Genomic DNA, 23,927 nt, shown 5'->3' with positions numbered 1-23,927 from the left:
TGTCCCATGAGCAACAGAGGCGAATGAGTAAAGGGATAAGAGACACACCGATGACATCAGGACGCCGTGAGGACGAAGAGGGGCTGTGACCACAAAGCCTGACGAGGCCCCTTCTGGGAGGGGAAATACAAAGACGCAAAATACCTCTTTACTAGAGTGCTCTTTGCTGCATATTTTCAGAAAAAAAGAATCTTTATGGTAGACTCCACTAGTTGCCCAGCCAACAGCTATTCCTGCTTCTGACTTATTCAAGTAGTCCCAGAGGATGATTTGCCAAGCCAACTGGGACAAGTTCATTGGTCAAAGCCAACTGGGGCAGTCTTGTTCCCCCTTGTCCATGAGTAGTCCGGTTCTGGCAAATGACTTAAGGAGAAAGTGGGCCAGGCAAGAGAAAAGCCGAAGGAGAGAACTCTTTTCTACCATTCTCTTCCCTTCTGTTTGGGAAGACTTGGTGCCTGATGTTTTTGCAGCCCTCTTATGACCATGAGGAGAGGATAGTACTGCAAGAAGACAGAAAGTTCTCATTGACACTGCTGGGCTACTAAGCTAACCTCGACACACTAATATCTGAATGCCTTGTTATGTGAAGTAATGAAGAGATTTTACCACTTAAGCCAGTTCTAGTTGGGTCTTCCACTGCAAGCAAACACACCCCAACCCATAAAACCATGTCACTTGTTCTTACTTTGGAAAATAATTGCAGACGAGGTAGACCGCATTCTCCCAAACATCTCCCCAGACATTCATCCTCGGGCAGGTGTTCACGGCACAGCCGATCCTGTTGGTTGTGGCCCAAACTATCTGAAAAGATGACATCCATACATCAAAGTTTAAGGGGAAAATGGCCAGGGTGACATAATCTGGCCTGAATCCATAAGGTGCCCACAGTAAACGGGTGTGTGGTAAAGCGGTGAGGCCCAAATTCTTCCCCTCGCCCATGAACGATCCAGACATTTGTTTAAATCAAAAACAGAAAAGTGAACAAAACAAAACAAGGAAAATGCCCCAGCAATGTAAAACTGCCATAGAAGTTTCTAGTGCTCATTCTCAGCTTCCATATTTGTGAACCAGCCACAAACAGCTCAACCCACCTGTTATACTTTGAGTAGGACTGAATTAAAGGGAAAAAATTAAGGCAATGATAGAACAGAGGTCCTCTGATTGGGGGAGAGCCCCACAGCTCTGGGGGGTGCCAGGCTGAGGCCACACCTGATCTTCTAGCCTTACCTGGGTGTAGTGGGTGCACATGGGCCCAGAGCACCTCTCCGGACACCAAGGGTTGCATTCGTGGGGGTAGGGGTAGGTGTAGTCCTTCACCTCATCATACCAGGACTGCACATGGGAGCCAGGGGAACGATGCCTGCAGGGACAGAGGAACAGATCAGCTTGTTAAGTTCTGGCCACCACTGCACACAACAGAGACGCCTTCTGGCAGCACCACCACCCACGGTGGAGCTGGGGCGGGGGACGCGGTGGGGGCGCGCTCCTTCAGGCCAACAGCCCCACATCCCACCTGGCACCTGTTAGAAGTGCTTAAAACCTGAATTGGCCTCCTTCAGAGTCCAGGAGTATGCCTGGGTGACCCAGACACCACCTGTGTGTATGGGAAACATGTATCTGGCCCTAGTGAATCCTTTTTTATACTAATAATTATGTATTTTTTATATACATTTGGGGAAATACATGCAGCCCCTGAATCCCGTGTTTCACAGATACTACTGCATAAGAAAAGACCGAAGGGGGGCAAACCTTGCTCCAAGCTCCCATTTGGGATCCTATCACCTGAGCCCTCCCTCGCCGCCAGCACTTGGAAGACCCTCCCCACCTCTTGTTGGTGACCGTTGGCCCTCTCTTCAGCCCCAGGCTGGCACTGGGAAAGAAAATAAGCCAGATGCAAGCCCCGGCTGCTGTCACCAGCAAGTGTAGACAAAGTGGTTTGAATAGGCAGAACAGATGCGGGGGGAACTGGGCACTTCTGAGGGCACCGTGGGGAGCAGGGCAGTCAGCGGTCTTGTAATGATTACCGTCAGGACTCAGGTAATGGTGGCGTCAGTGCCCTGGCCAGGGAAAGAGCCTCTCTGCTTGGGGCCAGCTCAGAGAAGGACACACAGGCAGCGACAGAGCTCCAGGGCCACAGGGCACCCACCACCCATCTATCCATGTCCCACAAGCTTGCTGCCAGGCTGGGCCAGTTTTAGAAAGAAAACACTCAGCTGCTGAGGGGCTTTCAGATGAGGGGCTCCTCTGGAAAGTGAGTCAGCAATATTGATACAGAAAGGGAACAGCCTTTTTGCCATGGACCCATCAATCCTACTCCTCAGAGTTTTCCTAATGAAATCATTCAAATGAGCCAAAAGGGAAAAAGAAAAAAACAAAACCCAACTACGAGAATGGAATGCCTAAATTCTGGTCTGTCAACCTGATGGCTCACAGGCAGCCTTTAAAATGTGATAACCATGACAAGTACGTACTAAACACTGTTTGATGTCGTATGAGAAGGAAAAAAAAATCAATAGCTGTCCTGGCCACAGTTACAGCTATGCGAAAATATGTCGGCCAGATGCAGCCCAGGAGCGCAGAAACACAGAAAGAGCTGACCAGGTCAGCAGGCCTGCGGGCTGGGCTCCTCCTAGACGCTTCCTGGTGATGCTGTCACAAGGCTGACTGGATGAAAACGGAAAACAACACCGGGTTGCTATGCCTCCACGCAGTCAAGCCTCTAGCCCCGGGATGACCCCTTGCCCAGGTCCTGCCCAGAACAACCCTGGCTAAAGCAGAGTGCAGGGGCTTGGGGTCCCGTTAAAATCCGAGCTCACAAACTGGATATGGTACGTCTGAAGGCCAGCAAACCTTGCCCTGTGTTTTCAGGGGTTCTGTCCAATCCATATCAATTTTTCAATGAATGGGGCAAAATGGAAGCAGACCCTGGAACCCTAGCAATTCCTGGGCCTCTACTCATAGAACTCGTGTGCCTTGCACATGGTCAGCGAGTCTTAATCAGTCAGAAGACATCTTCCCCGCTTCCTCTAAGGAAACCGGCCCAGTTGACCTGGGCGAAGGTCGGTGGGTGACATTTAACAGATGCTCAGAGGTCGGGCAGTGTGAGAGAGACCCCAGGTCACAAGTAGGGGGCCACGGCGGCTCTCACCTGCCCCAGTGCACAGCCAGGTTCTGCCCGATGGACACCAGCAGGCTGGTGGGCCCATGCTCCCAGATGCATTCCTGGGCCCAGGCCACTGCCGACTTCTCCAGCTCTTCATCCCAGGTCTGCAGGGGACGAGAAACGGGCACCAGGAGGTAGGGTCAGGAGTGTGTGGAAGAACTCAAACCGCACAGACGCCCCCAGCTCGGGCCCCAGGACGACCCTAAGGAGCAGGCTCAGCTTCTGCGACACTGGACTCAAGGACTCCTAGAGCATTTCGATGGTCTCTGGTCAGCAAAGAACCTGGAGGAGCCTGGATGCTCAGAGCTCCTGCTCGTCCTGTAACTTGTTGGGAACCCTGGCAAGTCCCTCCTCTCAGCCTCAGTCTCCTCATATGTGAAACAGGAGGATGAATAGCCTGGAGATGTATGGTGGTCATGGCTGTACAATGGTGTGAAGGTACCTGATGCCACTGAACAGTGCGTTTTAAAATTGTTGAAATGGTAAGTTTTATATTATGTATATTTTACCATTTTATATATACATATATATTTCTTTATACACACATGTGTTAAATTGCTTCAGTTATGTCCAACTCTTTGTGACCCTATGGGCTATAGCCCGCCAGGCTCCTCTGTCCATGGGGATTTTCCAGGCAAGAATAATGGAATGGGTTGCCATGTCCTCCTCCGGGAGATCTTCCTGACCCAGGGATCAAACTCACATCTCTTATATCTCCTGCATTGACAGGCAGGTTCTTTACCTCCAGTGCCACCTGGGAAGCCTACATATAACCCTATATATATATATATATACACACACGTACATATAGATTTTTTTTTTCTAAGTAGCAAGAAATGCCTTCAACTCACCCAGTCCTGCTCCCCTCCGGCAAAGCCCACCCTGCCACCTGCAGGACAAAGAATCTGCCACCTGCTCCCCTCCCAGCCAGCACAGGGCCCATACATAACTCCCCAGAAGAGAAAACGGTGAACCAAGTGAGGGAGACCACTTCTCTCTTTCGAGAAACTGATGCCCAGCGCCCTCAGGCTGTGAGCCAGCGGCTGCCCCGCCCCCTCCCAGAGTCACCAGGCAGGCAGGAGGCCCAGCCCCGCGCACAATAGGTGCTCACTGACAGCCTGCATGGGGAGGGCCCTGGGACGTTCCAGGAGACTGGTTCACCAACCATGGGACCCCAGCATAGAGCCACCCCTTGCCCCCATCTCCAGTCCTGCGTCTCCTTCTGGCCAAGATAACTGCACTCCTGAACATCAAGGGGCAAGTTCTAAACCCAGACAGGCTGGCTCCAGAGCCTGTCCACTCGTAAAACCTCAAAACAGGATGTCTTAACTCCATGGGGTTTTATAGTCCACCTCTTGGGATGAGCCTGTTTCAGAGGGCTGTGGCTCAAAGCCCCAGGAAGCGGGGCTGAGCAGGAAGCCATGGATCTGAGACACTCTCTTCCAGTCAGTGCCGCCTGTTATTGGGTGGATGCATGTTGGCAGGCGAGGATCCTGGCAGGGGGCAGGAGGAGCCTAAAAAGAAACCTACCCTAATTCTCTCCATCTTTAACCCTAAAGAGCTCTGCATGGCTGCCCTGCACACTAACATTTTGAAAGGGTGCCCACTCTGCCTCCTAAAATTAGCACAGCCCCTTCAGAACAAACCCCTGGACTATTTTCTTGAGGGGAAAAAAAGAAATGATTTCATAAGGAGTCCCTAGGGGACAGCCTTTCTCAGGCTCTTCCCAGGCGGGCATCCACTCATCCCTGGTGACGGGCCACCTCATCAGGCACAGCAATGCCTAGGGGCCCACAGCCACACGGGCAGGTGCCCGACCATGAGGGTGACCAAGGTCAGAGCATGATCAACACAGAGAGCGGCAGCTGAGTCCAGAGGAAGGAGAGGGGCCAGGGCCTGGGCTGCACGGAGCTGGATACAGGAGTGACAGGGTGCAGATGCCTGGGGTGCAGAGGGGGCTGTATGCACAGCACCCTGAGACCTCTCTGGCCACAGAGGAGGAAGGGAAACAAGCTAACCAGACAGACCAGGGCTCCTGACAGGAGGCCTCGGGTGCCAGGCAAGAAGCACAGAGGGCCCTCGAGGCTCCTGCCAGGAGAAAGGCTGGAAGAATAAAGATTGAGGAATTACAACATGATGCCAGGATTCAGAGGGCAAGATGGGAGGTGAGTCCCCCTCCAGGGCTGAGGCTGCCCCGCTAATCAAGGCGAGAACAGCATGGGCAGGGAAGATGGAAACAGCTGGAGAAAGAGCCCCGGGTACCTAGCGGGGCAGCAGGGTGGGGTAGAGTTCAGACTGAGCATGGACAGGCGAACGAGAGTGTGGGTCCTGGATTCAGCCAGACCCAGGTCGGAATCCACCTCTGCCTCTGCCAGCTGTGTGATCCCGGGCCAGTCTGTAAAGCTGGGGGGAACCACGGTGCCCACTTCATGGGGCCGAGAAAACCGGACATGGAGACACGTGAGCGAGGGTGGGGCTGGGGACGGGCACCTGGAGCTGGTCGCTCCTTCTGTTCCTAAGTGCTGGGGCTTCTCTTGATTTACAGGGGACCCTCCACCATCCCTTTTCGGCCTCCTCCTCCCAGAACACCCCACTGCTCACAGACTCAGCTGCCCCTCACTGTTTGGACAGAGGGAGCACCTGGAGAGTGGGGTGGAGACCACGCTGCACGGAGGCCATGGCACCAGCACAGCCCCAGGGCTGAGCGTCTGTGCTGGGCACGCGATGGGCGTGCCCGCCAGCTACCAAATGAGCACTAAGGCCCAGCCCAGCGAAGGAGACACTGAGGCCAGAGCCCAGCCCGTGACCCTCACCGCCCCCGCTCCAGGAGGGCCTGGGGGGAGAGCCGAGGGCACAGAGCTGGGGCTGAGCTCAGAGAGGTGCAGCCAGGGGAGCCTCTCTGGCCAGGAGCCCTGGGGCCTGGGCCCCGCCCCCCGCCCCGGGCCCGGGGCTCACCATGTACTCCATGTTGGAGGCGGGCGGCGACACCTGGCCCCGCAGCTTGTTGTGAAGTGCGAGGATCTCCTCCCGGTCCACCCTGGAGATGGCCCTCCGCGTCCGCGAGTGGGGCTGGTCCCCCTGGTATTTGCTGAGCAGCTTCTCTAACTGTGTGACATTAGGCAGGAAAAAGCCTTGGGCTCCGCAGAACAGCAGCACCAGCCCCAAGGGCACGACGCCAGTCAGGACACAGCTCATGGCTCCACGCCAGCAGCGAGGGCAGGAGTGATGGGTGGCCTGGGCGCCTGAGGCAGAGCTGGGCGATCTCGTGCTCTGAAAGGAAGCAGAGGGCGGCCAGAGAAGTCCGTCAGTGCCAAACCCACCACGGCAGAGAGTGGACCGGGCACCCCTCTCTCCCCACTGTGCAGATGTGGAGACTGAGGCTCACAGAAGCTACACTAGCAAGGTCCAGCAGGCAGGAAGTGGTGGAGCTGGGATTTAAGCCAACGGCCTCCAGCACGGCAAGCGGCCTGATGCCACATGGACATCCTGGCTCGGTCTCTCCCAGACTCAGCTTCTCGTGGCGCCTCCTTTTCCTCACTCTGAGTCAGCATCTGGACTCATTCAGGCTCCAGTGAGTCTATGGCCTGAATTAAACTCCATCTCCTGCCCCCAAAAGAGAGTGCTAAAGCCATTTCACGTCAGCAAAGGATGTGCCGTGAACCAACAGGGGTAGCAAACTTCCTAGTTCCCTGTGAAGTAGGACTCAGTTCCCAAACTGGCCGTCAGGCACCCCCAGACCCATCCCCGCACAGGCTCCTCCTGTCACGGCCCTTCCACGGGGTGTATAACCATCACACCCTACAACATAGCCTCCCAGGGCCCAGCCACATGCTCTGCTGGCTTGATCCTCAGAGAAAGAGACGGGCCTCCCAGGGGCACCTGTGTACCCACTCTCACCTTGTCCCCTGCCTGGAAACCCCCCAAACAGTCCAGCGCGCAGCCTCCCTCAGCCAGCTTCTGTCTGACAGTGGGCCCGTTACAGGCACTGCCGGGTGTGACCCCCTTGGCTGCTGAGTGAATGGTTCATATGGGTGATTAGCACCCAACAGCTACATCAGCGGGGTCAAGGAAGGGATGGAAGACTTTCGGACCTCCCAGCCCCTCTTGGGGCTGTGCTTCCCAAGGAGTGTTTCTGGAACCCTAGCTCCTGACACGTGCCAGGCCAGGGGCCGTGGTGCACGCCTCGTGGTCACATCAGTTGGGATTCACCCCCTCTGAGATCCACAGTGCCTGACGCTGTCATTTTATGACCCGTCAAGGATCTTCATGATCCATCCTTGCCTTTGGGCTCTGGGCCCTTTTCCCAAACACCGCCTCTCACTAACCTTTCTTCCTTGGCAGGCATCTTAGGAAAAGCTGTCTTAGTCTTGGAACACACTTACTAATTCTAAAATTCCCTGGCCCGAAGATAATTTATTAGGTTGAGTTTCCGCTGTGCCTGTGCTCCTTCCCAGAGCCCTTCCTGAGCCTCTGCGGGGGCCAGTCGCCTCATCCATGTCATCTCCAGCCCTCATGACAACCTAGGAGGTAGGTGTGCCCTTGCAACCACTTTACAGATGGGGAGGCTGAGGTTCAGAGAGTTGATCCCAAGGCTGCTTACTGGTAAGACTCAAACCCAGGTGTGATGTCCCTGAGAGCCTGGGGTTTTCCACCATGCTGCCCTGGTTCCTCTCACCCTGGGGGGCCAGGGGTCACACTACAGGTCACGAAGTGTGGTCCTCCTGATGGCTTGTTGTCTGGTCCAAGAAGACAGGACAGGGCTTGTTGTTCACCCTTGTTTGTTCACCCTCTCGCCTCTGTTTCACCCCCAGGGAGAGTCAGTCAGTTACCCAGTGACCTTTATTGGCACCTATTTTGTGCTGCACACTGGGAGAGGAGGACAACAAGGCACTGTCCCTGGCCTCAAGGGGCTCCCAGTTAGGCTGGGGAGACGGGCAGGGAAGCCCCCAATCCCTGACCAGTGGGATAGGTCTGGCTGAAGACAGCACGGAGAGCTGGAGGGAGGGCTCCAGAGACCCCTGGGTGAGCAGGGAGGGAGGCAGCCTGGAGGCTGGCCCACCCAGAACCCCAGGAGGCCTCCCTGTCATCTCCCACGTGAGCAACAGCCAGGGTTTCACTGGTTGCGTTGGCGTGGGGGTGCAAGATGGCAGCGGAAGGCAGGGATCCTCTGGGGCTTGCCCAGGGCACCTGAGAGGCCGAGCACAGAGCCTGGAGCAATGGGAACGTGGCAGTTCCCATCTCCATCCCTGGAAACTCTCCAGGGTCCTGACCAGGCTTATGCTTCAGATAAAAGCAGCCGACATCCAGGCGGAGGCCCAGCTCCGTGGCCTCTCTGCCGAGGAGTTCCCTCTGGAGCAGAGCTGCAGGGACCACGGGAGGGCTTCTGTGTGCTCACTCGCCCCGTGGGAATCAAGCCAGTAACGCAGACGCTCCCAGGGTCCCTGCCGCCTCCCCGCTTAGTCACACCACCATATATGACCATTTCCCAGCTGCAGAGGCCAGGCTGAAAAGGATGCCAAAAACTACTGACACTGGGTTAAGATTTGGGACAAAGCGGGAGCAAGACTGACATCATAAAATGACCACTCGGTCGTCAGAGAAACATCCAATTTGCTTTACTCTGTGCTTCAGCATCCTGAGGGGCAGGGCACCCCAAAAGGCATGAAACAGGAATTGTTTACATGACTCAACTGGACCAAAACCTGGGTTTGGTTTAAATTACCAATGGGTGCAATTCAAATAACTCTCAGTAGGGGGAAGGGTAAAATAACTGTGGGTCAGTGTGGGCGGAATATTATAAAGCAGGTAAAAGAAAGACCTGGAGTTCTGGGATTGTCAGCAGCAACAAAGCTCTAATCCAATGTTGGGCTAAGAAAGTTGTAGAATATTATGCTAATGGTACTATTTATGTACATTTTAAGGCATATAAACTGTATTTTGGACAAGTTTGTGGATATTATAGGTGGACATGCATATATATGTATGTGTATATTACACAGACATGTATTATATGTGTTTGTACATGTATCATATGGTGTGTGTGCACGTGTTGGTACAGTGAAACCAGTTCATGGTGGTGGTTGACTCTAGGAGGGAAATTGAACCAGGAATGAGAATATGAGGGGACTCATCTTTATCTTTAATATATTGTTTCTGCTTTAAAATCTCAAGCACATGTGGTAAGCTCTGTTCATGCAAGGTGGACCAGGTGAGTGAGCTGTGATGCGGTAGCCAGAGCAGGGCGTCCTTGGGGGCCGGACCTCACTGGTGAGTGCCCTCTATCCTTTGGACTTGTCTACTTCAAATTTTTAAAAAATATTAATGACTAGAAGAAAGCAAAATGCTAAAGCATGAAAGGACAATGAAACCACCGCTGGTTCCAAGTGCACCCTCCTGGCATGTTCTCCTCAACAAGGGCGACCTTATTCCAGAAGACTTGGTGAGCTGCCTTCACTCTGAACATTCAACGGCCTCACACGGTCCATGGCCCACAGATGGGGCCTTCTCTCCAAGGTTCAGGAGGGAGCTGATGAAGCCTCGGGTGGAGCTTCAAAGTTGGGAGAACCACGGGGTTTAGTCAAACCTTCCCCTTGGGAGAAACACAAGTGAAAAGAGGCATTTCTCCAAGTGGTTCCTCCACCTCGAGACAGTCGCTGGCACAGACATGCCGACTTGTCTTGGGTTGGGCCATTCATAGCATCATGTCGGGTAGGACTGTTGGGTCTGAAAGTGGCCTGGCGTGTCTGCAGCTTGGGGCGGGGATGGGGAGGGGCAGGCTGGGGGGCTGGGGGGCCATGCTGGGGAGGGGGCAATGCTTGGATCCTGATGGCTTCTAAGTCTGGGCCAAGGAGAACATGGAAGATTCAAGCAAAGCTGTAGCAGTAACAGGCCTGGTGTCCCACAACTTTATTCCAGACCACGGCACAGGGCTGGCATACAGAGGGAAACACAGAATCGTGGACTGAGCTATGCCTTCTGCAAATTCCGTCATTGGAGTCCCAACCCCAGCTCCTCAGACCATGGCTGGGTTTGCATACAGGGTCTTAGAAGAGGTGATTAAGTTAAAATGAGATCATACGAGTGGGCCCTGCTCCAGTATGGCTGGTGTCCTTGTAAGAAGGAGGGATTAGGATACAGGCACGCACAGAGGGATGAGCGTGTGAGATACAGGGAGGGGACCACTGTCTACACACCGAGGAGCAATGCCTGAAAGACACCAGCCCTGCCAGCACCTTGATCTTGGACTTCCAGCCTCCATGAGGGTGAAAGAATGAATTTCTGTTGTTTGAACTGATCGGTCTGGGATGTTTGGTCCTGGCAGCCCTAGCAGACTAATATTAATACAAGCATCAGATAGTAAATGAGAATTAGGTTCTAAACATCCCACTGGTGGCTGTATGGAAGGGGGTGAGGGGGGAACAGAGAGGCAAATCGGGCAGCCAAGACTGAGATTGCAGCTGGAACCTGGGCAGAGGCGACTGGTGCTGTGTCTCAGCACAAGGCCATCGGCCGAGGAGACTTCGCCAGGCCCCGCCAGCCCCCTGGTCTGGGAAGACTATTCAACTTCTGCTGCCCAAACAGCTCGATCAGAACTTACGCACAAAGCACTTCAGCCCCCTTTCCATCTATAATTTAAAAGAAACTGACTCACAGACATAAGAGCAGACTTGTGGTTGCCAAGGGGGATCGGTGTGGGGGAGGGACAGAGCAGGAGGCTGGGGTTAGCAGAAACAAACTATCTACAGAATGGATCAACAACAAGGTCCTCCAGCAGAGCACAGGGAGTCAACATCCTGTGATAAACCCAGAATGGAAAAGAATATGAAAAAGAATATATACAATGGCACCCCACTCCAGTACTCTTGCCTGGAGAATCCCATGGATGGAGGAGCCTGGTAGGCTGCAGACCATGGGGTCGTTAAGAGTTGGACACGACTGAGCGATTTCACTTTCACTTTTCACTTTCATGCATTGGAGAAAGAAATGGCAACCCACTCCAGTGTTCTTGCCTGGAGAATCCCAGGGATGGCGGAGCCTGGTGGGCTGCCGTCTACGGGGTCGCACAGAGTCGGACACAACTGAAGCGACGCAGCAGCAGCAGCAGCATATGCATAACTGAGTCACTTTGCTGTACAACAGAAATAAACACAACATTGTAAACCAACTATACTTCAATAAAATACATTTTTTTCTAAGTTTTCCAACAGAGACCCACACACTGCCACCTGGGGCTTTCCAATGACAAGTACAGGCTCCTACCAGGGAGGCCAGTGGGGGCTTACCGGGAGGGAGACCCACCGCATGCCCGTGGCTGCATTTCTCACTCCACCCTCCTGATGATCCAGGGGTTTGTGTTCTACTGCTCCCATCTAACAGATGAGGAGACTAAGGCCCCTGGGTCTTTGGGAACCCACCCAAGGTCACACAACTGCAAGCAGAAAACCTGGGGCTGGAACGCAGCTCTGTCTGGCCTCTGAGCCCCCTCCTCAGTGCCACCACGCCTTCCCCGGGGTGAGCTTCCCTGGGGATTTCCCATCACCACCCACACAGGGGCAGGACCCCCGAAAACAACCCAGCTCACACTGTGACCCTCCCCGCCCTTCCCTGCTTCCTGAGCAGATGGCTGGGCTCAGCGGAGACAGGCCCCACCCCCACTCCAGGTCAGCCAGTGACTCTGTCAAGAAGAAGGCACCCATGTGTCATCCCCAGGGGAGTGAAACATTTACGTCATGGTGACGTTGCACCACGACGTGCCCTGTCACCGAGCCTAGCACCCACCCAGCCTCCATCTGCCTCTGACTCAAATATGACGCCCGCTCTGACTCTCTCTGCAACCCTCCAGCCCTCCTGACATCCCGAGGGGCTCACACTTCAGGCAAGCGGGTTATCTGAGCTCCCTTTGGGGCCTGGAGATGGAGGCCAACACTCATTGGCTCTTTTGCCCCCTGCTTCTCCCAGGGTAGCCAAATGCAGGCCTCGTTTCCAGAGAAGCCCTCTCCACTCTCTGTCCCTGGCCTGCAACCAACAGCATCAAACACCCGAGTGAATGCCGCACAGTTGACAGAAATGCAGTCTCGGAGAGGTCTCCTTGGCAGCAGTTGAAACTCCCAGCTTGAGAGACCACAAACAAGATAAGGGCACCAGGGGTGGGGGGCAGGGGTGAGGAGACACCAACAAAGCTTTCAAACCCCTCGGTCGACAGCCACTCAATCTGGGGTCGGATTCCTGCAGCATCGCCCCAACTTGAGGCATACATTTGGACTCTGGCTGTTTTCCACTCCATTTTCTGGAAAACAAAACTGAGCCCGGGTGATCTTCCATGGTATGAGTGATGTCCGGGGCTGGACTGAGGTGGAACCAAGACTTGAGATCCCACTTCCTGGAAGCATGGAGGGCTTTGTACACTTGGCTGCTGCCACAAAGCTCTGCCATCACCCTCCGCCCCACCTAAGAGTCTGTGGACGTCAAGGGCACCCACAGCCTCACATGCCCCCAATCCACCTCAGGGTCTCCTGCCACTCAACTCAACTCTCAGGAGCAAAATGAAGAAAGAGAATGTGGATGAACCTGGAGGCGTCACTCTGCCCAGGCTGCTTTCGCCTGTGTTTAGGAAAGTCTGCCAGAAAGATGAATCTTCATAGGACCCACCAGCCGGCAGCCCTGAGGCCGTGCCAAGCTCTCTGCTCCTGCACACGCTGTTCCCGTGGCTCAGCCTGTGACCCCAACCTGCTGCGCCCCCGCCGGGGCCCAGCGGATGAATTCCTGCCCGTGGGTTAGGACTCAACTTTGGGGTCGCAGCTTAATCATGGCCCCAGACCTTGTTCACCACTGAATCACCAAAGTCTGACCTCGTCGGGACGAGGAGGTCTGTACATTCACCTCGTAAATATTTATAGAACACCGTTGGCGTCTTCATCGGTGAACAAGATCGACAGGTCTGCAGGTGTGATTCAGCTCCCGGAGGTTTCCGGAAAGTGGTGACCCTTTGACTCCTCCACTGAGTCTTCCTGTGGAACAGAGACTGATCTGCCTGTGAGGGGAGGAGGCAGGCTGGGATCAAGGGATGAGCCGTGGGACAAGGAATTACAGGGTCACAACATTACAGGGTTCATTGTGTGGTTAATGGCTAATCGTATTGGCTATGACAATAATAATGATGCTAAATGCTCCTCAGATCCATTGTTTGGAGAGATCTGAGGAAGACTGGGATTAATAATGGTGAATGAAGTTAAAAAGGCTATTCTCTCTTATTTCAAAGCCTCTTCTTGGAGACAAATCTAATTTTTACAACTCCTATTAGATGTCTAATGCTGGTGGGGATGATAAAAAAAATAAAAAGGCCTCCCTTAAATCTGAAATACGCTTCAGTTCCCTACATGCCTGGGGCCTTAGCCACTTTCTCTCAGCTTTCTGGGGAAGTGATGACTCGAGATGTAACAGACAGGGTCTGCAACACGAATATGATCAGCTGGCCAGGAACCGGATTCACAATGACAGTTATCCGGCTCAGTGGCCGTTGCTGCCCTGAGGCTGGGTCTCCTTCCAGGGCTCAGCTGAGCCCTGGGTGTCAAGGAGCCAGCAGCCTGCCCAAGTCTGCTCACGCTGGCTGCCTTGCCAGCTAGACTTGGCGCTTCTCGAGGGGCTGGCACCAGTGCTAGAATGGCAAATGTTTAGTAACGGACATTTGGAAAACCCTGAAATACTCACCCTAATCTGTAGTGTCTACCCATTCCCTTGGTGTAAATATCCCCACCACGGCAATTTCAAGCCATTGATGTAGGGTCACTGAGTGTGGAGTTTCTGGAAAGAGTCCCACGATAACACACTGTGATGCAACTTTTCCACCATACACATGGAGTAGACAGCAACCACCCCAAGAACAGAGAGAACAGTGAAGCAGGGTAAAAGATTAGGATGCAATAAGTTTGGACTAGTTACTACTTTTATTTTAAGTAAGACTTATTTCATTGTAAGTTTATATAACATATAATGGTGGTTGTGTGTACAGGGAACTATACCCATTGTTTTATAATAAACTATAAGAGCAAAAATCTGAAAATATGTATATGTAGGGCTTCCTAGGTGGCACAGTGGTAAAGAATCCATCTGCCAATGCCACAGACCCAGGAGACAGATCCCTGGGTGGGAAAGATCTCCTGGAGAAGGGCATGGCAACCCACTCCAGGATTCTTGCCTGGAGAATCCCATGGACAGAGGAGCTTGGCGGGCTACAGTCCAAGGGATTATAAAGAGTAGGACATGACTGAGTAATTGGGCGCACATGTGCACACACACACACACACACACACACACACATATAGACACACACACACGTGTATAACTGAATCGCTGTATTGTACACCTGAGACTTACACGACACTGGGAATCAACTATATTTCAATAAAAAAAAAAATGATGGTGGGACTGAACTGGCCCATAGCTTTTCTGGAAACTTAACCATCAGCTCCCACAAGCCGGTATGAGCCAGCTCCAGCACGGCACTGGCCAACTGGGTCTTACTCAACCCGAAACTTCGGGGTGTATTAACTGCTCAACAAACATTTCTCACCAATCACCCAGCCAACACGTGATGAGTGAGGACAAAGTGGCTGACCTTGTTTTGGGTCCTCTACTCCCAGAATCTTGTCTTTTACCCTCTCTGCAGACTGCTGGGGTCACTATGACTATGATCCCTATTTTACAGATGAGGAAACTAAGGCTCAACGCAGACGAGCAACTTGCTCACAGTTGTGCAGAATGCCTGCGGACAACGGCAAGGAGCCTGCCACGCTCTGACTCCCTGCCTGCCTTGCCCTCCAAAATATCAGGGCAGTTCTGACTTGCACCCCCATGTCAGCAAGAGCCCCCACAGCTAGCCCCAAAGGCAGGGGCATCAGGGCTCCAAGCTCCCTCAGGAGCACAAAGGAGAACTCAGAATGTGAGCAAGGCTGAAGGCAGAGCAGAGTCAGACCCACAAACCACCCAGAAATTCCAGGAATGAAGTGGCGGCTGGGAGAAAGGGGGCGGGACACCCCAGCCTGTCTCGGGCAGATCCCAGGGCTGGGAAGAGCGGCTGGGTAAGTACCAGACACGCCGAGGGCGGGGAGCTCCCTCCTCCATGGGAGCCAGTTTTCCTTAAACCCTTCTCGACAGAATTAGGGAAAGACCATGGAGGACTGTCCCTTCCTTGTCAACTGCTCTGCCCCCAACCCCACAAAGATGGACATTAGGCTTAACAAAAAAGGCCACCCCCACGGGCACCTTCTTTCCTCCTGTCCCCTCAGCAAAAGATATGTCCTTATGGGATACATGGGGCAACAACTCGGTATGTTTAACTGAATATAATATATAAAACCCATTCAGTTTTTTAAATACTATGCAGAGAACATACACAATTCTGAACAAAAAGAGCACACTTACTCAACAAACATTCACTTAATCTACTCTGTGCAGGAAAAAAAAAAAACACAGGTTTGTTCAATGCAAGCCAAGATAATATATAAGAAGCCACTTTAAAGTGACTGGATAATAAATTAATATACTCTTCAAATACCCAGTACATGACGCCTGGGGCCCTTTGCCCCCTTCTTGCAGACATGTGGATGTTTCCTTGGAAACAATGCTCCCAGAAAGCTTTAGATAAATGGCAGGAAACCTCCAGCTCCCAAAAACAAGAAATCGAGGACTCTCAGGAGACATCAAAGAAAATTGTGGACAGTGGGTCAAACCTGGTTTGAATCCTGACTCTATGACGTAGACCTGGGGCTGCCCAGAAGGTCCCTCAATCCCTCGGAGTCTCCAGTTCCTCCCGGGCAAAGCAAAGTACTGAGTTTCTCCCAGGACTGAGGGAGAATTTGCCAATTATGGAAATAGTGGTTCTAAGGAGCCCAGCGGCAGAGTCCCAAGACTCACTGGTGTTCAATTAGTGTTTCTTTCCCGCTCCTTGAGAGTGAAACCAGCCATCCCAGACACCTCTGCTCCAGGCTACGGTGCCGGCAGCACCGGGACTAGCCTCCCACCTGCAGTGCACGATTCACTGGTGTCCGGTGGTACCTGCAAGCATGAGTCACAGCCTTGAACCGAACTCAAGCATTCTATATAGCACCAGACTATGGAATCTGCACGTGGCCTCTCGGGAGAAATCCCCAGGGCAAGCCCTCAGGTGGCCAGGGAGTCCCTGGGGTATGCAGTGAGCAAGACTCTGTCCCCAGGAGTGGGGCCCAGTGGGGGGGCGGGCATCGCAGCAAGCAGAGGAGACCATACCGAGGCTGAAGGAAGACAGCCTGGGACACCGGACGGTGAGTGTGGACAGAGGTAGGGGCAGTGACCACTCTGGCTGGGGTGAACTCCAGGCAGCGGGAACTGCAAGGACGAACGCTCTGAGATGGTCACTGTCTTTGGCCTGGACAAGAAGGTCAGAGCAGTGTGACCAGGGAGAAATGGGGTCACAGAGGCAAACAGGGCCAGGCAGCCTGGGGCCCCGAGGGCCTTGACAAAGAGTGTTGATTTTACTCTAAATGCAAAGCGGAGTGGGGGGTGGGGTGTGTGTTTGTGTGAGTGTGAGTGTGTGTGTGTGTGCGCGCGCGCACACGCACGGGCGCACACTTCAGGTGCAGAGCAGATGAAGCCAATGGTGACAGGGTCTGATTTACACTCTGAGAACCCGGCAGATGCAGCTCCGCAGATGGGGCTCACAGACCTAATGCTGAGCTGGAGAGGCCAGACTCCAGTGATGAAACATCCATGCTGCCCTTGATGTAAAGTTCAAAACCAGGCAAAACCAACCTACCCCAACAGAGGCACAGAAATGGTTCCCCTCAGGGGTGGGGCTGTGGGAGGGGCCTGGGGGGAGTCAGGCTCTGTCACCTTGGGGCCCGAGCCTGCACGTGCGCACTGGGAGAAAACGCCATCCCCCTGTGCATGAATGCATGTGCTTCCTTCTCTAGCATGTTGAACTTTAATAAAAAGTTTAAGAGAAGAGTTACAGAGGCTCTGGCTTCTGTTGGAAGAATGCCTCCACAGAAGCAGGAGAAGAGCACTGTGCAAGAGAAAACCCTCTGGGGTTTTCTTCCCTGAGTATCAGCGCTGAGACAAGTCCGGGGCCTGGACTCCGACAGCCCTTCGAAGTGAACCTGAAGGTGCTGGAGCCCAGAGCAAGCTCTGTGCGGCCGGGGCCTCCCAGCTGGGCCAGACAGCGACTCTGCCAGACAGGGCCCGGTTCATCCTGGTCTGAGAGGGCACTTTGTCCAGCGATGCCAAAGCTGAAAATATCTCAGTCCCCGGGAAGCCCGGCCTTGACGGTTCCTGGGAATAAACAGTGTTTTTAAAGCAGCCAGTGCTTCCCCCCATGAGAACAGACTGGCTGTGTTGGGAGCCGGCTGGGGGCGGGATGGAGAGATGCAGCAGACATGTACAGACACACAGATGTATTTTGAATGCTGGAGAGGAAACAGCCCATTCTTTCAGAGGGGCCGCTTAGGGGTCACCAACAGACGGACTTCACAAGGTCCTGGGCACACGGGCTCTAAACGCAGCTGAAGGAAAAGGCTGGAACCCTCAGGACACTTGCTCAAGCCCTAGAGCAATGGGTGCCAGCAAACCTGGCGTCATCCCGGAAGAAAGGCCTAGGAACACGCCAGCAACTTGCTCTCAGGGCCTCGACTCTGGACAGAAGAGGTCATTCTAGCTCCCAAGCCACTGGCTCCATCCCTGCCACGTGACTTCTCTGTGCTCACACCAGGTCCTGTAAACAGAACTGTCCGCCCCAATCAGCCGCCCAGCCCACCCCATTCTGGGCCCCTGCCCAGGGAAAGTCTTCCAGGCTTTCCCGGGCAGTGGGTCCCACCCTGGAGCCTGCACCAGAAAGTGCTGGAAGTCGAGCTAAAGCACAGATTGCCGGCCCCACCCCCCGAGCTTTTGGAGGTCTGCAGTGGAGCTGAGAATCGGCATCCTGACAGCTCCCCTGGGTGCCACTGCTGGCCCTGGGACCTCACTTTGAGAACCGCTGCTCTAGGTGGCACCAGCCTCTCAAATCTCCCCATGCTGCACCTTAGTCCGGTGTTTCGCAAACTCTAGCCCTTGGCACACCCGCTACCCCAAGCTTTGCCCACCTTCCTACCATCTCCCTGTTCTAGTTCATATTTCTTATTTTTATTTGTTGGTTCGCTTTGGGAGTTCAAAGAAATTTATGTTAAAAAGGAAACCTTCAGAACTTCATGGTGGTCCAATGGTTGAGACTCTGAACTTCCAAGGCAGGGAACACAGACTGATCCCTGGTTGAGAACTAAGCCCAAATGCTGTGCGGGGCAGCCAAAAATTAAAAAAAAAAAAAAAAAATGGGGAGGAGGGGCCTTCTATGATCAGCATGTGCAGAGAACCTGATCCCTCCTGCTGTGACCGGAAGGCAGGAGTGAGATGAGCCTGGGTGAACATGGAGCAGAGCTAGGACCAGAGGCCTCATTGTAGAAGGTGCTCTGTTTTTGTTGTAAAGGGAGGTCAATCTTGTAAAGGGTGGGTTGCTGCTGGGTCAGCACACAGGCTCAGTCACCTTGGGGATGGGCCGGGATGGGCTTCACACACTGCGGGGGACACCAAACATCCCACCGTGACCTGCTCTCAGGGATGAAGGCCACACCATGACTGCCCTGTGCCCTGCAGCTCAGAGCAGGAGATCCAAATTCAGCACAGCTGACCCCATCACAGGGCAGGCTCCTCCACCCTGAGCCTGACCTCCAGACCCTTAGACCCCAGACAGATGAGCTTCCTGTCACTCTCAGGGTACCAGGGGAGCCCTCCTCCAGGCCTCTGCACAAACATGGTTCCTCTCCCAGCATACCCCTCAACGTCCCACCCACCGTCACCTTCCCTGCCAGGAACACTGCCTCTTTGCTCTAAAACAACTTCTGTGTGTGCATGCTAAGTCACTTTAGTCCTGTCTGACTCCTTGCGACCCTGTGGACTGTAGCCCACCAGGCTCCTCTGTCCATGGGATTCTCCAGGCAAGAATACTGGAGTGGGTTGCCATGCTCTCTTCCAGGAGATCTTTTCAATACAGGGATCGAACCCAAGTCTCCTGCGTCTCCTTTTACCACTGAACCACCAGTAAAAGAACTTCTAGGATCTTATCAAATCAGCCACAGCAGTTGCCAGCTGGATGCCAGTCCCTAGTTCTAGAGAGATCCAGAAGTTTTCAATCCAAAAGAACGTCAGGGAAGGGTCCATTCTCGGACCACTTGACTACAAACAAAATGGAAGCTGGATTCTTTTCCTTCCAGGATTTTACCATTCTGCACTCACAGTGGGAAATGATCCAGAAACTTGGACTGAAAATGTGGGATTTCATAATTTATAATATTTTTTTAAAATGATGGTCCAAAAGTTGCATAATCCTCATTAGGACTTTTCTTTTTTCCCCTGAATTTGTGGTTTTTTCCTAAGCTGACGCAGCACTTGGGGCAATCAGAGAAGATAAATTTCCCTGGGGCTGGACCACAAGAAACTGTCTGTCCCCACAATCTTGGGTGGGGGGGTTGTCTATCACCATGTACCCACAAATGCACAGCCTGGGGTACAAGATGTTCCCCAGGACAACATCTCTGACAGGAATCTCTGCCACTTGCTCTCCAGGGTGAGGGGTGGGGAGATACTGTGAACACTTCCCCCAAAACACCCAGGCACCCCATTCTCTATGCTCATGGCAGAGGGCCTTGATTCCTTCTGGAAGGAGATGATCTCAGTTGATGCCTCTTCAAGACGAAACTCTAGAACAAGGGACACAGGATCCTTAATAAGGTAAAAATAAGGTTACCATGGGACCCACCTATTCTACTCATAGGGGAAGAACCAAAACAACTGAAAATGGGTGTACAAAAAAAAGTGTACACAGATGTCAACAGCAGCACTATGCGCAACAGCCCCAAGGGGAAATGGCCCAAACTTCCAGCAGTGGATGAGAGGATCAACCAAGGATGGTCTGTCCTGCCCGTACCGTGGAAGAGTATTCGGCCGCAAAAAAGGGCGCAGCACTAACACAGGCTCCAACATGAATGAACCTTGACCACGTCATGCTCAGTGAGAGACGCCAGACACGGAGAGTCACATACCGGATGGTTTCTTTTACACAAAACGTCCAGAATTAAGCAAATCCAGAGAGACAGAAAGCAGATGAGCAGTTGCCAGGGGCTGAGGAGGACAGAATGGGGAGTGACTGTTAATACTGGTTGTAAGGTTTCCTTTCAGAGTGGTGAAAATGTCCTGGAATTAGACAGCGTTGATAGTTTCACAACACAGCTAATGTACTAGATGCCACCAAACTATGTACTTTAAAATGATAAATCTCATGTTATTAGTATTTTACAATACTAAAATCATTTTTTTCCAAGGGAAAGAAAAAAAAAAAAACAAGAGCGGCCTGTCCCTCCCTGTTCCAGAACGGAGTGTGCTCCCCTTAGGACTTTGTGAGGGGCTCCAGATCCCTATCGTAGTCAGCTCAGTGAACTGAAGATGAAATGATGCCTGTGTTCCATTTTCCTTTCTTGACAAGCCATCAGCCCCTTTGAGTGATTCTGGGTTTGCACATCTGGGACTGATCAAAAACCAGTGAGTCTGCAAAAAAAAAGGGGGGGGAGTCTTCCTAGGTCGGGAGTAAGCAGACACAGAGGCACCTCCCATACATAGTAAATTACTCTGGTGACAGAGAAAAGAAATGTTCCAGCTCCCATGAGGCCAAAGAGGTCAGCATTCAGAAGTCCTGCCTTTAAAAGCTGGTTTTCAAATGCGACCTACAGAAAAACCCAGGTATCCGATGTGGGGTTGCTGAGGGAAAGATGAAGTGTGGGGTTCTTCAGAGGCCCATGCTCCACTCCTGAGGCTCCAGCCCCTCCCCATCCAGCCAGCTCCCCTTGGCAGTCCAGAAGCAGGGCTGTGGGAGCAGCTGGCATTGCTCTGGGTTCCCCAGCAGGGCCCCTGCTTACTGATGCAGGTACCTGTCGGCAGAGTGGATCCCAAGCCCCCATGTCAGTGTCTCCTCTCCAGCCCCACCCCTAATCAGGGCTGGGGAATTCAGACCCCACACAGCAGAAGCCTTGCCCAGAAGCAAGCTCTGAGCTGACAGTCATGTGGCCAGTCATTGGACCAGCATCTTTTTCCAGGATCTGAGGGAGGACCCAGCTAGGATGGCAGCTCTCCCCAACCCTGCCCATGTCATGTTGGGTACATGCCTTCATCACTCGGAGCCTCAATTTCCTCCTCGTAAGAAGGAGGACAGTCCAGCTCACAAATAAGTCAGTGGTCATCCATGTAAAACCCCAGGCATGTCTGGCCCACGGTAAGTGCCAGATGAATGTCAGCTGCTGATAGGATTACAAACGCAATCATTACTATTCCTACTCCTATTTTTTAAGAGGCTGTAAAAATCAAGACCACTCTCTTCATTCTCTTCCCTGACTGCATCGTCGGAACGGGCTGGCCCCAACTCTGCTAACTGTGTTTTACCTGGAGCCCCTCTCAAACAAAATGATCCCTCAGGTTTGAAGGTCAGGTTCAGAGGTGGAGTTAGCAATTGGACAGAGAAGTGTCTTAAAGGAGGCAGGACTCAGCCCTTGAATGTGAAGGCTAAGTGCAGACAGATAGACCTGAGGTGACAGCATCACACACAGCCATCAAGCGCACAGAACAAATAGGCCCAAGAGTTCCCCTCTGGATCTGTTTGGAGAAGGGGGCACGCCTTTCATCCTGTCCTTCACATCCTGGCCTCTCATCTGTCAGGTTCTAGACCCTAGATGCCCTGACCCTTCTGGGGAAGGCAGGCTCACCCTAATCTGCCAGGGCAAGGAGCCCAAAGGCTCAAAGTGGAAACTCACAAGCCGCTCTTGGTTGGCAGGTGAGCTAAGCATCTGTCAATTCCCAGCTGCTCCCCTTGACCAGAGCGGTAACTCACCTTCCAGCCAACAGATGCCCGGTTCAAACTGGACTTCCGTGAGCTGGCATTAGCCAGCTGGCCTGTCCACCAGCCCAGCCCTTTCGAGGGAGGCTCTGGGTCTCCACTGCCCAGGGGGCTGGCCCTGGCTCTTCCACTGGGGGTCGCAGATCTCCCAGACCCCAGAGCTGAGCCCTCAGCTGCCAGCGGTTCCCCCCACCAGAAGTTTATACAGATATCTACTCTAGCTGAAGAAACCCGGGAACTCTTCCCAAACCTGTAGAAACTGGACATGCGCCACGCCCGGACACATCCACAGCCTTATGGGGCTTTGGAGGCAGACGGAACTGGGTCCCAGCCTCCGCTCTGCCCGGACACATCACCTCCCTGACCCTTCAATGCCTTCCTCTGAAATAGAAGAGGAAAACTACCTGGAAGGTTTGTCGCCAACACTACCGTAAAGGGGCGTGGCTCTGTAAACTGCCCAGCAGAATACACACGCCGCTAGGATCACCGTAGCCTCCACACGTGGGCAGAACACATTCAAACTCCTGCCACACGCTCTCCACTTATTGACGCCCGCAGTGTACACAGGGATGCAATAGATGCTGGCGAATTGCACCGGGAAGGCAAGAGTACACACAGCCTCAGGGAGCAAGATTCTGCGGTCAGACCTGCTTTGAGTCCCAGGCTCCCTAGCTTCTAGTATGTGAGGTCTCAGACAACTTGCTCTCGCTGAGACTCAGTTTCTCCATCTGCAGAAGGGCATGCCTCCGAGTATGGTTCTGAAATGCAGAAGGCATGCACAGCTAACTTGCCTGCGCACAGTAAACCCTAAGAAATGGCATCGGCTCTGGTTATTCCAGCTCCTAGGAGATTGAGGGGGTGGAGAGCACGGTGCAGACAGAGGAATCTAAGGCACACTCACCTCCCTCCGCCCGGCTCAACCACCTCCTCGCCGGCGTCTCCTGCGCAGAGTGGCGGCGACAGCAGGGCAAGCACAGCGGACACAGCGGGCAGGTCGCGGGATGAGGAACTCTCGGGCCGCCGAAGGATGCAGTGGGTCAGAGGACCGTACGCGCCGCCTCTTGTAGGCTGCCCGGACCCAGGAGCCACGCCCCTGGCGGCCCTAATAGGGTCGCGCTGCCTTGGCCCAGCCCCTGCACGCCTTCGGCCCCGCCCCACCCCACCCACCGGCCCCGCCCCACCCGGCCTCTCCCCACTTAGGAGCCTGGCGGCCTCCGGGAGGCGCTGGCGCCTCGGGTCCGGGGCATCGCAGGGAGGGCGGGACCACCCGCGTCCTAAAAACTCGGCTTGAGAAAAGGAGGACGCGCTCAGTTTCCTCATCATGACCATAAAAATAGCGTTTCCATTGAGAAATTAACGGTGCACCCAGCGCGGTGCCAAGCACTTTCCACCAGGGGTTTGCAAATTTACCAAATTCCACTTCTGTGCGCCTCAACTGGAAACTGGAAAATGGGAAAAGAGAAGCTACCTCCTTGGGACTTGTGTGGGCCCTATCAACTAGGGTGTAGAATACACTTGCTAAATTTATCCCCATCCTCTACACCTGGATAGAAAACTTCACTCTTGCCATCCAGACACACATATACACATAGACACACACATTCCCAAAGTGCAAATGAAGACAGGAAGATGTTACTGGATGAACGCAGTAAAGCTGAGGCCCAGGCTAATCCTTAATCGTCATTATTTCAGTGTAGGTTCACAGGAATCCATTGAGATGGAAATGATCCCATTTCACAGATCAGGCAGCTGAGGCTTGGAGAAGAGAGTGCCCCAAGTCCCTAGCTGGCAGTGCAGGTAAACACTTCAATGAATTTAGAG

General features: G+C 53.4%; 1 protein-coding gene across 1 annotated transcript in view; it reads right to left on the bottom strand.

Moving 5' to 3' along the window:
* Positions 1 to 23,182, bottom strand: part of CRISPLD2 (cysteine rich secretory protein LCCL domain containing 2) — a 68,318-nt gene extending 45,136 nt beyond the window's left edge. Inside the window, exons 1-5 of the mRNA XM_055551317.1 lie at positions 23,008 to 23,182; positions 6,119 to 6,433; positions 3,149 to 3,267; positions 1,228 to 1,360; positions 686 to 801 (exon numbers count right to left, since the gene is read on the bottom strand). Coding sequence (XP_055407292.1) covers positions 686 to 801; positions 1,228 to 1,360; positions 3,149 to 3,267; positions 6,119 to 6,358 — 608 coding nt within the window. The 5' untranslated portion in view covers positions 6,359 to 6,433; positions 23,008 to 23,182. The remainder of the gene's footprint in view (positions 1 to 685; positions 802 to 1,227; positions 1,361 to 3,148; positions 3,268 to 6,118; positions 6,434 to 23,007) is intronic.
* Positions 23,183 to 23,927: the final 745 nt, after the last annotated feature.

Source organism: Bubalus kerabau, chromosome 17, assembly GCF_029407905.1.
Source record: "Bubalus kerabau isolate K-KA32 ecotype Philippines breed swamp buffalo chromosome 17, PCC_UOA_SB_1v2, whole genome shotgun sequence".
Classification (NCBI taxonomy): Eukaryota; Metazoa; Chordata; class Mammalia; order Artiodactyla; family Bovidae; genus Bubalus; species Bubalus kerabau.
Note: the sequence above shows the minus strand (reverse complement) of the source record. Positions and strands in the feature narration are given on the sequence as shown.